Source organism: Engystomops pustulosus, chromosome 8 (genome assembly GCF_040894005.1).
Source record: "Engystomops pustulosus chromosome 8, aEngPut4.maternal, whole genome shotgun sequence".
In the NCBI taxonomy this organism is placed as follows: domain Eukaryota; kingdom Metazoa; phylum Chordata; class Amphibia; order Anura; family Leptodactylidae; genus Engystomops; species Engystomops pustulosus.
In genome coordinates, this window is record NC_092418.1 from 89,395,799 (window position 1) to 89,411,438 (window position 15,640).

At 41.9% G+C, this 15,640-nt stretch overlaps 1 protein-coding gene across 3 annotated transcripts in view; it reads left to right on the plus strand.

The window, feature by feature from the left end:
* Positions 1 to 15,640, plus strand: part of ATF2 (activating transcription factor 2) — a 55,854-nt gene that overhangs the window by 17,347 nt on the left and 22,867 nt on the right. For all 3 annotated transcript variants that reach the window (XM_072121668.1, XM_072121670.1, XM_072121669.1), the window contains exons 7-9: positions 1,049 to 1,163; positions 4,040 to 4,126; positions 13,948 to 14,091. In XM_072121668.1, coding sequence (XP_071977769.1) covers positions 1,049 to 1,163; positions 4,040 to 4,126; positions 13,948 to 14,091 — 346 coding nt within the window. The remainder of the gene's footprint in view (positions 1 to 1,048; positions 1,164 to 4,039; positions 4,127 to 13,947; positions 14,092 to 15,640) is intronic.

A 15,640-nucleotide genomic window follows, 5' to 3' on the forward strand; every position in this document is an offset into this window, starting at 1 on the left:
CTACATTCACAGGCATCAGTGTAGTTGAATAACTAAGTTTCTTCCTCTATATTATTGCAGAGACTGCAGTAAACTATATGAGAATGTTTCTAAAATATTAGGCAGACAGTGTTTTTCTTGCACCCTTAAAATCTAGGGAAAAGATGAAAAATCTGCTTTTGTCTGGAGTTTAGAAGCCGTAGTCATCCCCAAGTCACTGTTGATACAAAGATCCCCTAGACTAGTGATGGCGAACCTTTTAGAGACCGGGTGCCCAACCTGCAACCAAAACCTACTTATTTACCTTCAAGTGCCAACATGACAATTTAAACAGTAACTTATTGCTCTCTGCTGTTCCACAACATTCAATTGTTTCGGCCCTCCGAGGCCACCAATACAGTTGAAAGCAGGAGGGCAAATTCAGACATCATTGTAGCTTCTCTCCAGGGTCTCTCTGTACAGGAAGAGTCGTGGCACCAGCAGTAGGACCTCCAAAAATATTTTGGCCCTGTTCAAACCTTCTAACTCCTCTTGCAGTTCCAATCAGTCAAGGATATGTCCCCTTAAAAGAGTGCCGAGAGCTGCATCTCAATTGTCTAGGACTGCAGGAAGTTTCAAGTCCTGTCTGGTCAACTTTGTCCTGGGGCAACAGCCTGGGTGCCCACAGAAAGGTCTGAGTGCCACCTCTGGCACCTGTGCCATAGGTTCGCCATCACTGCCCTAAACCTAATTTTAAAAACCTGCTCCTTCAGTTAGTAGTAGATGTTGCCGGCCACCTGGGAACCTGCATAGGAAATAATACAGTTTAGGAATGAAGTGATGGCTACAATAGAGACCTGCAAGAAGCAGCAGGGGATCCCAGGATATTTGCTGGGGAAGCGTGAGCGTTGGGGGACCTAAACTCCGGACAAAAAAGTTTGGTAAGAGTTTGCTCAATGTTTCACTGAGCAAACTTTTTTGTGTAACTTTACACTATATTGGCTTAATATGCCCAAACTTTGTGCATTGCCAAGTCTGTGGTTGACTTGTTATTTTTTAAGGTTGGAACCCTGCTTTTTTCTATCCTCAGACCAGTTCCAGCTCCTTTTCCTCTATTGTTACATCTACCTAATGGACAAACCATGCCTGTTGCTATTCCTGCCTCAATCACAAATTCCAATGTACACATACCTGCTTCAGTCCCAGTAAGTCTGTATGTGTGTGAATTCTCCTTGTGGTGTTGATGTGTAGATAGAACAGTCTTCACTGTCTACGTCTTCCATTTCCCTTGTGTCCATCACACCGGAGCATATTCATCTCTGACTTGTAAGATTAGGAACCGGAAATTATTCTTCTGCTTCGTTTTTCTTGCCGTCTGTTGTATTTAGTATACATTGGGGCACATGTATCATACTTTTGGCTTGCCTTTTTCTTTAATTTTTGAGACTTTTCATGGCGCTTGTGCTAATTTGCAACAGTTTTTGTGCCTAAGACAGTCTCCCTTCAAAGTTTGCCCTTGTCTAGTTTTCTGGAGTGTTTCCGGAGTTATCACCAGAATCCAGATGTGAAAGTTGCGCCTTTTTTTTAACAAAAAAAAGTCTTGTTTTAAAAAGTCGCAAATTCACTATAGACCAAATGCCACATGTATAAATAAGGTAAAAATGCTAAGATACATATGAACTGCGGAAAAGACAAGTCCCAAAAAAACCAGACTGACAAGGCCAGACTTGCATGTGCCCCATTGACTTTTTCGATGTCAGATCCTAGAAGGTTTCAGTATGTTGTCATATGGATCCCAGCAGTGAGATGTCCTGTGAGGGCCTTTCCTTTGTCCTAACATAAAAAGAGGCGGCACGGTCCCTTTCATATTCAGGATTTCTTGGTTACAATATATTGTACTGGGTATACATTGACTTTTACAATGTCAGGTCCTAGAAGGTTTCAACGTGCAAGTGGTCGTATTAAAGAGATCAACTCAATAAAATCATCAACTTTATGACCTACTTATCATTTTTATCTATCCAAAACAGGGCTCCTGCAGAATTCTGGATACTTATATCCATCCAGTGAATATGGTATATTGCTAGGACCACCTGATCAGGACAATAGGGTTATACCTGTCATACTGGGATACAGGGAAAACGCTTGCTCAGAGGTCCACATGTTGGTTCTACCAGAACCTCCTCAATACAGTGTGTGTCCATTCCTCTTTTTTAGCTGTCTTGTTAAGCAGCTCCCTTGAGGGGCAGACCACTCTCTCTCAATTTATGGGTGTGTCCTTACTTGCCCCTAACAGATAATTTTTTTTTTTTTTTTTGTGGATATTTAAGTCACATTTCCATTCCTGATGCTTGTGTTCTTGGGGATGATGTATACACTGTATACTGTCACCTAGGCTCCTCTGCTATCGCTGCTTCATATTTCCTTTGTAAAGCTCTCCCTCTAGTGGCCAGTCTGTAAATTACAGCTCATAAAGGAACGCACTGAATTTTTTTTATAATAAAAACTCCTTTTTTCATATTTATTGCTGCTTAAAGGGGATGTGTAGGCCTTTACCATTTATCAATATGACTCCTGGGAATATTAGTGCATGCTCCTTTCTAGACAGCCCATTAGGTTTGGAATTGTGGAGTGTGACCCTCTATACACTATGCCTAGTATACATACATGTGGGGTTTTTGTCCCTGAACATTAAGTCTTTGTTACTATTTCACATTGTCACAAAATGTATATGCTCAATCTGAAACTTTTTATGCATCAATATTACTATTAAAAAGAATTCGTCAGGCAAATTAACCCCCTAAACTAAATATATTTTCATAAACTGCCATTAGAAAGCATTGCCTCTATCCCTTCATTGTCTCTCCGCATGCCTTAAGCAATGAGGTCTTAAAGCTGTATGCAAATGACCTGTGAGAAGTCCAATGAGTCATTATCATATTCAAGCTGTCTGTCTTATTCATGAGTGGGAGGTACAGCCACACCCCCAGTGCTTGACTGACAGCCTGTACAATGATGTGAGGTATAATGGTGTAATGGCTCCTCTATCTGCTTCCTGGTGCTGGCGCCCCCTGCAGCCTGTGTGTATGAGATACTCCTATACACATGACCGACAGCCTGTATAATGGTGTAATGGCTCCTCCATGTGCTCTTTAGGAGAGATACAACAGCTCCAGGCTGCAGCCATGTTATAGCAGAACATGCCAGGTACATGTGTAGCTTATGTCTGTGTCTCTCACATGTGTATTAGGAGATAGAGCATGTCAGCAGATAAAGCACAGACACTAGCAATGCTTTACTATACATTACACACAGACATGAGCAGGGGGAGGAGAGGGGAGGGGTAACAGCGGTGACATCACTGCCTCTGACCATGTGACCAGCCTCATTTACATAATAAAGAAAAGATGATTTTACAATGATTAATGTATGAATTGACTACATAAAGGCTGTGATGGGATCCTTGTGAGCTGCTCCAACAGGTAGTGGTGACAGAAATAGTGACACCGACCTGATGACAGGTGTCCTTTAATTATAAGGAACCTAATATTTTCTTACCTGGGAAAAAAATTATTTGATCCCCTCCATTTGTATGGAGGTGTAAGGGTGAAGATTCCTGCCCGTCCTCATGAGCTTTATTCACACAAGTAATGTCCAGTACTGTTCTGTAATGTCCTATAATATATGACTGCCACGGGATACTCTAGCAAATGGTAATGGTGCTAGGAAAGTTGATATTGCTTTGTGTCTTATATTATTTTCTACATATATTTAGCGGTTTTAAAACAAATTCTGTTGGTTGCCCGCGGAAACAGACTGCGGTTTAGCGTGTAATCTGAAGCTGTGCTCATTGTAACACATAAGTGACCTGGCATGATTTAGATGGCCCTGAATGGGTGACCTCCCCCGCTATAATGTCCACGTGGAAAGGTGATGATTCAATATGGGCTGTTAAGTGGCCAAACCTACTGTTGAGAACTTTCAGGCCATTATAACCCTGTGTGAAAGAATTGCATTATTTGATTTTTTTTTTCAAAGTTATCAAATACTCGTTTTTTTTTTTTTGTTTTTTTTTTTATAGATTGTCCGACCAGTCACCGTGGTGCCTACTGTCCCAGGGATTCCAGGCCCTCCCTCTCCACCACCTGTTCAGTCAGAGGCAAAACTGGTAACCGCTCGCCTATATATCTGTATTGTGTTTTTATTTCTATTGTTCTAGAACTTTGGAAAAATAATTTGATGAAATGAAGAACGGTGTAATAGTGCTCTTCTTTTGATGCTACCGCGGGTCTCTGCATTTTACTGATCCACTGATCCAGCAGATGAACGTGTGACAGCAGTAGCAGTCGCTTGGTTAACAAGTGACTGTAGTATAAAACATGGCTTCCTTAGAATGATCTGTGTGCATACATCTCTATACAACAAGATCTCATGCAACCATATGTTAATGTTTCAACTACCTCTTCCTTCTTCCTGTCCCCAAAAATTGGATTTATTGCGGTGCACCTTATATGATGAATGTTCAACTCTTTGTGATGTTTCATGGTGAAATCAAATCATGTAACTGAGGGGTGAGGGATTGTAGGAAACATTGGGGGTCTTTATAGAAGCAATCCTGTTCTTTTATTAAGACAATGAGGCACGTTTACTAAGAACAGTGCAGTCTGTACTATGTGCAGTTGCCTGTGTAGTGTCCAGAGGGCGCCAAGTTCAGGATTTCTGGCGCACTTTCTTCATGAATCTGGCGCCCCCTGCATTGCCCCAACAGAGTGCCCCAACTTTTTTTTTTTTGGTGCAGCTTTAACATGGGGCATACGACGCACTTCTGTCGGACTTTGCATGTTAAATCTGGTGCACGGTCTGAGCACCGGATGGTAATGAGCCAGAAGGGCTCTGGGGTTGTTAGCAGAGCCCCTTGTGCAGTAGCGTTGCAGACTGTTACAGTAGCACTTCACCCTCCCGCCACAGGTAGTCTCACTGCAGCAGAGAGCACATTGTAACAGCCTGTGAATCTTCAGGATGGAGGTTCTCTCGAAAAACCCCCAGGAGCCCTTCAGGTTCATTACAATCATTTTAATAGATAATTTTAGGAGGGAAGAGGTCATGGATAACAAATATAAGAAGATTACCACAGTCACGGTACCTGGATCTATGAGTAAGTGGCCCTGGTTTATCATGCTTGACTTATATGGAAGATTTCCTCTAAGCTCACTGTTCACCCAAAAGTGTTACAACGTCAGCGCCTTAGTACCAATACTGTATTCTTTTGTGCCATTCTCTCTTCATGTATACCCTGGTATGTGTTGAGGGATATTACAAGGAGTGAAGGATTTCAGTGTTGTGTTTGCACAACAAAAATAATCTTGCTATTTGGTCCACTTTGAACCTGTCAAATGTTTTTTTTCCCTATAAGTGCGTCATATTTTATAGTGACATTTTTAGATGCAGGTGACCTCATCATATTCTCAGATTACTTGTACACAGTGGAAGTACAGCAAGAGAGCAAAAATTAAAAGGGGGTTTCCATTTTAGTAATTTGTGGGAAATACACAGATATACCATAAATTTCTGGTAGATGGGATTCTACCTCTGTCACCCTTATGTATCTCCAAAACGAGTGTCACCCATCCAGCCGGCGAGGTGTCAGAAATGTGTCCTCTCTCCCAGCAGACATGGGACGTGATGATGATCTGGAGATCTGCAGACTTTATGGCATGTCATGTAGGATATCATATAAATGTCTTTATAAATTTTATATGCCGTATATACTCGAGTATAAGTCGAGGCCCCTAATTTTACCACAAAAACCTGGTAAAACCTATATTTTTTTTACGAGTATAAGCCAAGTTTGGGTTTTCAGCACATTTTTTTTGTGCTGAAAAACTAGGCTTATACTTGAGTATATACGGTATTTATCTCCCCCCCCCCCCCCCCCCCCCATTGGCATCTGCTCTTCATTGTATACCCTTTACCTCCATGAACAATTTCTTTTTGGAGAACCCATATGTAGAGGCCCATTTCAATCCTCATGCATAAAAAAAACTACACAAACCTTCTCTATTCTGCGCATCGTGTTAGGGAACATGGCTGGGTTTGCTCAGGAGCTCATCTTTCATACAAATCAGAAGTCATATTTGCAAACTTTTAATTTTTTTTATTTTTTGTGCATTCATATGACACTCCAAAAACAGCAGGATCGGAGGTATTGACCAGGAAGCAAACATTTACTCTGGCATTGTAGGAGTGTGTATATACAGACACTGCCATAATACCAGTATTCATGGTGCTGCGCTGCATTTCCTCACCACATTCCCAGTTTCTTGTCTGGTGTGGGAAAATGATAGCCTACACTATATGTATGTGGTTACCTTACCATCACACAGACAAAAATGACCTGCCAAAAACCTTTGACCACCCACGGGTGTGGATGTATGTGAATGCTACACAGGTAAGGGTTTTGACTGTGTGACCTATAGTAGAATTGTACCTTAAGGGTCAATTATTTCCATTAGCACCATAGTAATGAATATACTGTAGCAGCAGGACGACTGTGAGTGTTTTAGTTTGGGGGGGGGGGACATCTGGCCCCTGTACTCATGATCTGAGGTTGTTCCACCAATGATACCTTCATATTAGCAAATTACCACTATCCTGTGAATGACAACTTCTTTAAAGGGGTTTTCCCACTAAACAAGTTGGATCATAAGAACGGGTGGTCCGATGGTGTCCGATGTATACCAGTCTGACCCCATGTTGATTCCCGAGATGAGCAGAGCAGCCAGATGTGCATGACCTACAATGGCAATCCACAAGGTATCAGCACTGCGTAAATTCATGAGACATGTCCCCATTTCCGTACAAGGTGTGAATAGCTTACCCCATTCATATGCATTTTATAGTACATTACTGTAGATTTCCGTGCCCCTTTCTAACCCCTTTTGAAAACTGCAAGGCATCAAAATGTTTCCCAGTTTTTTATTTATTATTAGTATCGTTGTAAATCCATAGATTAATATATAGTCTCATTAATAGCATAGATGTGTTGTCTCTGTTATCTACACATTCAGTATAGTCTGAGAATTATTGGTTTCCTTACAGCACCTGCCAACACTGGGATCAAGATGTAGAAAGAGGTTAGAATGGCAGAGAACATTGAAGGAAATCCACCATCAAAACCAATTATGATAAACCAGGGACACTTACTCATAGATCCAGGCACCGTGACTGTGGTAATCTTCTTATATTTGTTATCCATTGCCTCCTTCCTTCTAAAAATTAACTTTTAAAATCAAGGTAATGATTCGGAAGTACTCGCCTATAAGAGTATAGGGGAATTTATTATTGCACACGTGTGGATACATCAGAAGGCTTCTGTCTCCAGATGTTTCAGGAAGCTGGCTGCGCTGGAACGATTACTTGTGCCTTCTCTAAGGATATGAGGCAAGTGTCTAGGATAAGCCAAAACATGTTATATTTTAGGAGACTCATTTTCTCAAGAAATGCATGCTTACTGTACCAGAGACCAGTCCCCTTTTTAATAATAATAATAATAATAATTCTTTATTTATATAGAGCACACAAATTACACAGTTCTGCACAGAGCTTGCCAAATCAGTTCCTTTCCCCAATGGGGCTCACAATCTAATCTACTTACCAGTATGTTTTGGAGTGTGGTAGGAAACCGTAGGACCCGGAAGAAACCCACTCAAACACAGAGAGAACATAGAAACTCTTTGCAGATGTTGACTCTGGGACTCAAAATCAGGTCCCCAGTGCTGCAATGCTATAGTGCTAACCACTAAGCACCTTCCCCTTAAACATAACTCGTTCTGGCTTACCCCCAGACACTTATCTCCCATCCTATGAAAGGGTGCAGGTAATGTCACACAATGCGTTGGCATGTGATAAAGTATTGCTCTAGTAATTTATTCCTAAATATTCTCATTCTCCTAGTTGAGCTGATATGTACACAAGTCCTTTGAAGATTTATTATGGTGAACATGGGTCTTTAGGTTCATCAGATACTTTTGTAGTGTTTAATTTTTTTTATGACAACCCAAAAAAAAAAAGAAATGGGTCCTATCATCATGCGTGTCACTTGCAGGTTAGTGACTGTAGGTGCACATCTCTGCTTTATCTATTGGATCGCTCTATTTAAACTGAGCGAAAGAGCCGGAAGGGAGGGAAGAACAATCACTAGAACATTAAATGAAGTTCTGCCCTGTGGGATCCACCATGTAAAGACGTGTGTGACAAACTGTGAGTCCTTCTCCTGCGCAGTGTGATGCCAGTAGGATTACTGCGGGAGGCTTCTATGGAGAGCTGGCAGAGGGCAGGCTGGCATGGATATTACAGTGGCTGAGCCCGGCATGGAAGCTTGTGTTCAGCAGAAATCTCCTGACCTGCCTCTCCGCATGCCAAGCTCATCAGCAAACACCTAATGAACCCCCCTCCATACAGACCCCTTCCCAACCTACTCCATTCTCCCCGTGTCCTCTGGGGGAGGAGAGACAAGACTTCATGAGGACTGATGATGCTGCAAAGACCACAATAATGATAATTAACTTGCTGAATTTAGAAGATTATGCTGTTAATTAGTTGCAAAATAAAGATAAGTAATAGAGCGGCAGATGGTCGGATAACACCCAGGAGGAGGAGGGTTATTACCCTGATGAGCTTTTGTGGCAGATATGAAATATGGATCTGACTTTTTCCCGAGTTGTTCCTGGAGAACATTACCTGGCTTGTGTACGCCGATGATGGAGCGACCTATCCCTACCAAATTTTGACAGATGTTTAAGGGGTTTTGTTTTCAAGGGTACTTAATGCGCTGCGAACAAGCATTCTCCATGTATGAACGCTAATGAGGAAAGCGTTTTTCGGAGATTTTTCAATGGCCTGTTTTTAGCATATATCTATTATAAGGTAGGATAGACACTTTCCCATTAACTCCCAGTGCATGGCTCACCCATTTAATTTGAGGATATAGAAGGTTGGTGCCATGTTGCTGACTTATTACATTGCATACGGCATATAGGGTTCCAAAAATCCTTACAAATTTCCCCTGGTGTTGATTTTAAGGTGTCACGTCTGGTTCACTCATACCACAGATTCTGAAACCTGTCCTATGATCGCTGGCATAGACTTGGATTTCGGTTTGGATCTTCAAGCAGTATGAAGATAGTATACAGTTTCACTCATTGGATTGCATGCTGTCTTCTATTTGAAGTGGATGACCGCTTCACAAGTTGTGGCTTAGTGGTTAGCATTACAGCCTTGCAGCGCTGGGGACCTGGGTTCAAGTCCCAGGGTCAACATCTGCAAAGAGTTTGTATGTTCTCTCCATGTTTTTGTGGATTTTCGCCTGTTACCTCCCACTCTCCAAAACATACTGGTATGTTGATTAGATTGCAAGCCTCATTGGGGACAGGGACTGATCTGGTTGCTCTGTGCAGCGCTGCGTAATCTCTCTGCACTATATAAAGGAATTATTAATTATTATTATGTCTGGTATTACAGCTCTGTCCTATTTATTTGTAATATAGCTGAGCTGCAGTACCAGATATGACCTCTAGACAAGAGTGGGGTTTGTGTCTCAAAGAAAGAGCGCAACCCTTTAATGGACACAATAGATCTCAGTGGAGCCTAATAAAAGATGGGGGTCTGTTAATCGCCACTAGTGTGAGTCGTGAGTTGGAACCTCCATTACGTCATGGTTTTTGTTTATGGTAGAAAAGAATATTTAGCTGTAAATAGCTTCCTATGATGTAAGCGGACACTTTGCTTGTCCGCAGGTTGCGTGTGGTATTGCAACTCAGCCCAATCTACTTCATTGGAGCTGATCTGCAATACAAGATTTTTCCTACTGTGGACAGGAAGGGTGCTGTTTCTGGAAGAAATTTAGCCTTGGGTTTTCTAATTCTGGATAACCTGTTGGTTACATTTTGTACACGTTAAAGTTTAACAAGGTGTACCTCCCAATCATTCCACATTGAGCAAGACAAATCCTGGATTTTCAGGCCTGTCCCACAGTCCCTGGTGTCGGAATGCATGTCATTGGCCTAATGACAGCAATTCCGAAACCACTGGTACCCCACGTGACCATTGAGCCTCTGCCAATGCTGTGTGCAGCAGAGGATAGCCAGTGCAAGCCTGAAGTGAATGCAGTAGAGGAGAGGGCTGCTGTGCGGGAAAGTGGAAAGGTGAGTAACAATCTTATTTTCATACAATGGCAAAAAGGAAAGAAGGGGGAATGGTGGGGGTAATAGATTAGTGGGAATCATAAACATTGGGGCTACAAAAAGTGGGTCCGTGGGGGGGAATACTGGAAAGGGGGCATTTAAGTGGAGAGGCTCTAGGGACCAGGGACACTATACAGATGAGGCTACAAAAATGGGGCGATTCACCTGGAAAAGGGGCATTGTAAGTGAGGAGGGCTAGGAAAAATGGTGTTCTAAAGTTGGGGCTACAGCAAAAGGGATATTATACAGTGTGAGAGACCCTCAAAGGGGGGAATCTTACAATGTGGGAGCCATGATATAGTGTTAGGGCCAGTAAGATGGGTGGGTATTGTAGGCACACTAGAAGGTGGGGTTAGGGGAACATCTTAATATTCATTCAGGGCTTGTTAACTGAAATTTTTCTGTGGATAAAAGGTTGGTTGATATATATTTGGTGCCAGTTACCTTATATGTGTGGCAAACATTCATATGTGTGAATCCTTTCACCACTGTTACAACAACACCCCACAGTGGAGATCAAAATATACAGGACTAGGTAGTAGCAATTGATTAAGTGTAATTTCCAAAACGATGGAATGTCACCTTGTCACAGTGTGTAATCTAACAATTACCATGTATGTATATTATACCATATGTGTATATTGGGCTTTTCCTTGTGGTAGCTATATGATTTATTGTCAAGTGTGGTGAGAAAATAACATTTTGTCAATCAAAAAAACTAAATAAAACCCCTTCCTTTTAGCCGCCCTGTGTTTTGTATTAAACTGTAGGCACCGCATTGTAAGCGCCATTAACCCTCAACTGTTCCCAATGGGGCCCGCAACATATTGCACTGGAGGGGTTTAAAGTTTTAAACAAATCTCTTTGTGTACATTTATTTAATTTAACAAATCTTAAGGGGGAAAAGACTATTCTGCGTATTTGCCCTACAGGGCTAAGTCACACCTAATCAGTTCTCCTAAACTGTGTGCGAGCGTGACATATAGCCGGTGTCTGTGAGACCATACGGTCTATGCTGTGTGATCCGGGCACACGAGGAGATGATGAGAAATCATGGCTGCTGGTTCCTTGCATGAGATTACCGCCTCGCCCTGCAGTCATTCTTCATCATAATGATTCTTCTGTATTTTTCACTGTCCTGCGTGGAGTCTACGTGATCACTGTTTCATTTTGGCTGTTTGTGAATTACTGAGGCCGTGTTTTTACACCACATTTGGTGAATATGGAGAACTTGGCCAATAACTTGAGGCCACTGGCTCCAGTGCAAAATCTTTATGGTCCCACAACTATAATATATGGTTTATAGTACTATCCTCTAAGTCACGGGTGCCCTAGCGACCCATATCCTGGGTCGCAGGCGCACCCTTGTACCTCCATGTGCCCCGGCCAGCCTGAATGGAAATTCACCTTTCCTGGCTCCAGCGGCGGTCTCCACAATGCCCGCGCTCCAGCGCATGTATTCCAGTCTCCTAGGGCGTGCGTCAGCTCTGTGAAATTTAAAGGGCCAGCGTGCTGATAACTAGCGCTGTGCGGCCGTCTGCCCTGAAACATTCCAGCCCCTTCCTGTGTTCCCTGACGGATCTTTGTGCCTTATAGCCTTAGCGAAAGCTTGTTCCTGATGCCCTGTGTGATTATCCTGATTTCCGGTTGTGACCTCTATTCCGTTCCTGACTTCGCTCCTGTGCTGCCTGTCCTGACCTTCCACTACATCCCCAACTCTGATCCTGTGCTGCCTGTCCTAACCTCCTGCCTGTCCCCGGAGGACTTTTAACGCTTGGCAAGTCCTGCTCTGTAGATCTGCCCCTAATTCTATCCACACTTCTAGAAGGTGGTACCTCCCTGAGGCCAATGGCTCAACTTGCTTAATTCATGGCAGATGCACCCCTAGCCACAGTTGTCTGCATTATTATCTCCATAGAGGGCCAAGCTTTCATGTGTCTCGGGGAGTCATGAGGAATAACTAATGAAGGAGCCATTTGTGTGACCACAAGGTGTAAGGCCAATTTGAGTCAAATCGGAATGGAAGATTTTCATTGGACAAAGTCATGTATATGTGCGGCATTATTGCGATTAGCATGTAAATTGGGCAGTGAGCACAATAATATTAGCATATTCATGATAAAGAGTTAACCTATTAATAACTGCTTCTGCTGATTTTTTAATTCTTGCTAATTGGTCTTATGCCCACCTGGCATCTCTAATCCCTATGCCACACACAAACATATATGTGAATGCATTAAAACCTGGCAAGGGATAATTAATTCTATGCAAGTTGATTAAATCATCATCTTAATTGGCATAGAGAGATTCATCTGGAGATGAGGATGACCTACATTCTGTGTAAGACTATGTAGAACACCTAGCATGGTCTTAATGGCCATTTAAAAGATGAATCTCCCCCCATAACTTGGAGGCCGCGCGTGTCAGCAAATGGAAATATCAAGAGGAAGGTCACTGACAAATGCTTAACCCCAGAACTCTAGAGAAGGTGTCGACTTTAATAACAAACCTTGCCAAAGACAAGGGACAAATCCTCTTGGCCTTCTCTGGGACCTCCGCTCCAGCACAGTTGGAAGGCAATGTCTACTGTTATACAAATATTGACTGTTTCAAGGCTGCGGTTTTGTGTTTTTTACATTTTTTTTTTCTAATATGTTTTTATTTTTTAAAGATAAGGGCAACCATGGGTTACCTGATGGTTGTAAAATTTGGAAGGTTCTTTTAGTTTTGTATGTCTACCCCAGATTACAGCCTTTGTGCCTGGACAGCAATTCTGAGCCACATGCAACACCTAAAGGAAACCTACCTGATGGTAGATTCCTCCTGCCCACCTAATCTGTAATTTAATAATCCTGGAACCTAACTGTTAATTCACATATTACTAAAATAAAGTTTAACTGCAGAGGCTACTGTGGCGTGGAGTAGCCTTAGCAACAATTTCCTGTCCAGGCTAGTACACGCCCCAGTAGCCTCTTCAGTAAATTTGCATATTACTAAAATTGCTTTACAGCCGCTACATGGGTACAGGATACTGAAGATTTCCGATTGCATAGCATGGTTTATCTGAGAATGTTGTGGGCATGCTTTGTGACCCCATCACTGTGCAGGAAGGGGAAATGAGTTTCAACCTTGATTTATTCTCAACAGTGCATCTTGTGTATGAGTTATTTTTTCTGTATCAATTCCTCACGGTTTTCTAGATTTCTTCATGCTGTCGTTCAACAGGAAGCTTCATTGTTTACTTCCTGTAGATAAAAATAAAAGGTCCCTGGTCATGTGATGTCACACAGGTACACAGCTCGTTGTATCACACAGTTCTGTTTACGATCTGTGATATAAAAAGCTGTGCACCTGTGTGACATCACATGACCAGGGACCGGTTTTTATCCAGAGGAACTAAGCAGAGATCTAAAAATCCATTAGGAATTGATGCAGAAAGTATATTGGAAAACTGTATAACTTCTTACCACACAAACAGTATCAATTATTTGCGGAAAGTGGACAACCCCATGAATCCCTCTGGTGGGTTCTCCATTTCCCATCTGTTGACTTGGCTTTGTGCCACATCCCAGCCAAACTGTTGAAGGCTTGAGAACCATGTAAATATTACTCCTAGTAATAGGTTACGTTGGATAATTTGTGATCTATGGCAATGATTTTTGATATATGCAACTTTTTTATACAGTACCCATTTTACTTTTGTTGCAGATTTGTTGATTATTAGTTTGTTTGTCTTTTTAATTTTTAGAGACTCAAAGCTGCCCTGACCCAGCAGCATCCTCAGGTAACAAATGGTGAAACCACGAAGGGGCAAGCGAGTGCAACCCCAAAGACAGAGGAAGTTCATCCACAATCGCTACAGCAGCCCGCAACGTCTACTACTGAAACACCGGTATGTGCAGCAATACCAACCCTCAACCACTAATTTACCAATATTATGACAATTATTTTAATAATTGCTAGAAAATGCCTTTTAATTGGGTCATTAGTAGTTTTTATTACATAAATATGTGACCAATGGGTTTGGATACCCAGCACCCCCCAACGATGATCTGTTTTACCCTTTCATCTCCATAATTCATGAGGGTGGCATCTGCAGTGAATCGGGACAGCCACTGATGGAATTGTATTTTCCCTTGGTCAGTATGTTGTGTAAAACAGATGATCTGTAGGGGTGCTACGTGTCGCACCTTCCACGATCATATATTAATGGCCCATCCTGTGGATATTAAGATAAAATAATCCTTTATTAGTCCCACAGAGGGGAAATTCACAATCGTGGGTTATTGATCGTTTAGGGGCTGGTAAACACCTTTTCAAAGTGTACAGTAAAAAAAATCAATACATAAATTCAAAAGATGTGGCAAAAATGGAAAGAAAATCACAGGGTAAGGAATATGGAAATAGGTTTTCCAGGGTGTGTAAATGAAAACTGTTCCATAGTGATGCTTTAAATAGAGCAATTCCCATAACATCAGTATTTGACTATTGAGAAGCCTAGTGACATGTGAGATAATGGCCAAAAGGAATAAACGCCGAGTGCCAAGTGCTATTTCTGTGTTATTGCATAAGTATACTGTAGGGAACGGACATGACTTAGAGGCCATAGGCATAAGTCCAGAAGGAATTTACCCTTATGGAGATTGCCTTAGCAGGTCACCTTCTCAGGTGTATGGAGTTTAAAAGGCCATGAAGGCTCTGCTGAGGATTGAGCTCGGGGAACGTGGTGGGAAATGGAAAACTGCCTATTTAAAGTGTCCCCCGTCCCCAATCCCTTAGGGAGCCTATGGTTTTTTTAATGATATGTGAGACTTTAACTCGATAGGACAGTTCCATTTTTTTTCTTTATAAAAATTAGGAAAAAAGTATGCTTTTTGTCACTTTTTTTATTCTGATAAGTTTTTTTTAATAAGTAGAAAAACTGAATAAACTTTTACCAAGATATGTTATAAATATGTACATCATTATTCCATAATCCTTCCTCAAGTTCTGCTACAAATGCAGAGGGTGCATGTACTTCTGCAAATTGTAAGCTTATTCTTTACTGCAGCTACTTCTACATTCTGCCTTCAGATGGCTGGAGGGGGGCATGTTTCAAACGCCTATATCTCCTGAACCCTGGCACCTAGAAACACACTTCATATTAAACGGGTTCCTATTGAATATGATATGGATTGTGTATGGATGCTTCACAGAACCGAAGATGTCCAATTGTAGCTTTAAAGGGGGTTATCTTGGAAATAGAAAGCTGTATATGATGGTGGATATTTCTGGTTCTATGAAGCATGGTTCAGAAGATGTAGCCATTGGTGACTGTCGTGGCGTTTATAAACACGCACGGGGCATGTGCATATAGGATGTATGTTGGTCATGAAGGGGTTAACAATTAGTATTTACCACTAACTACTGCTGATGCTACTAAAGAAGAACTGTATACAGAC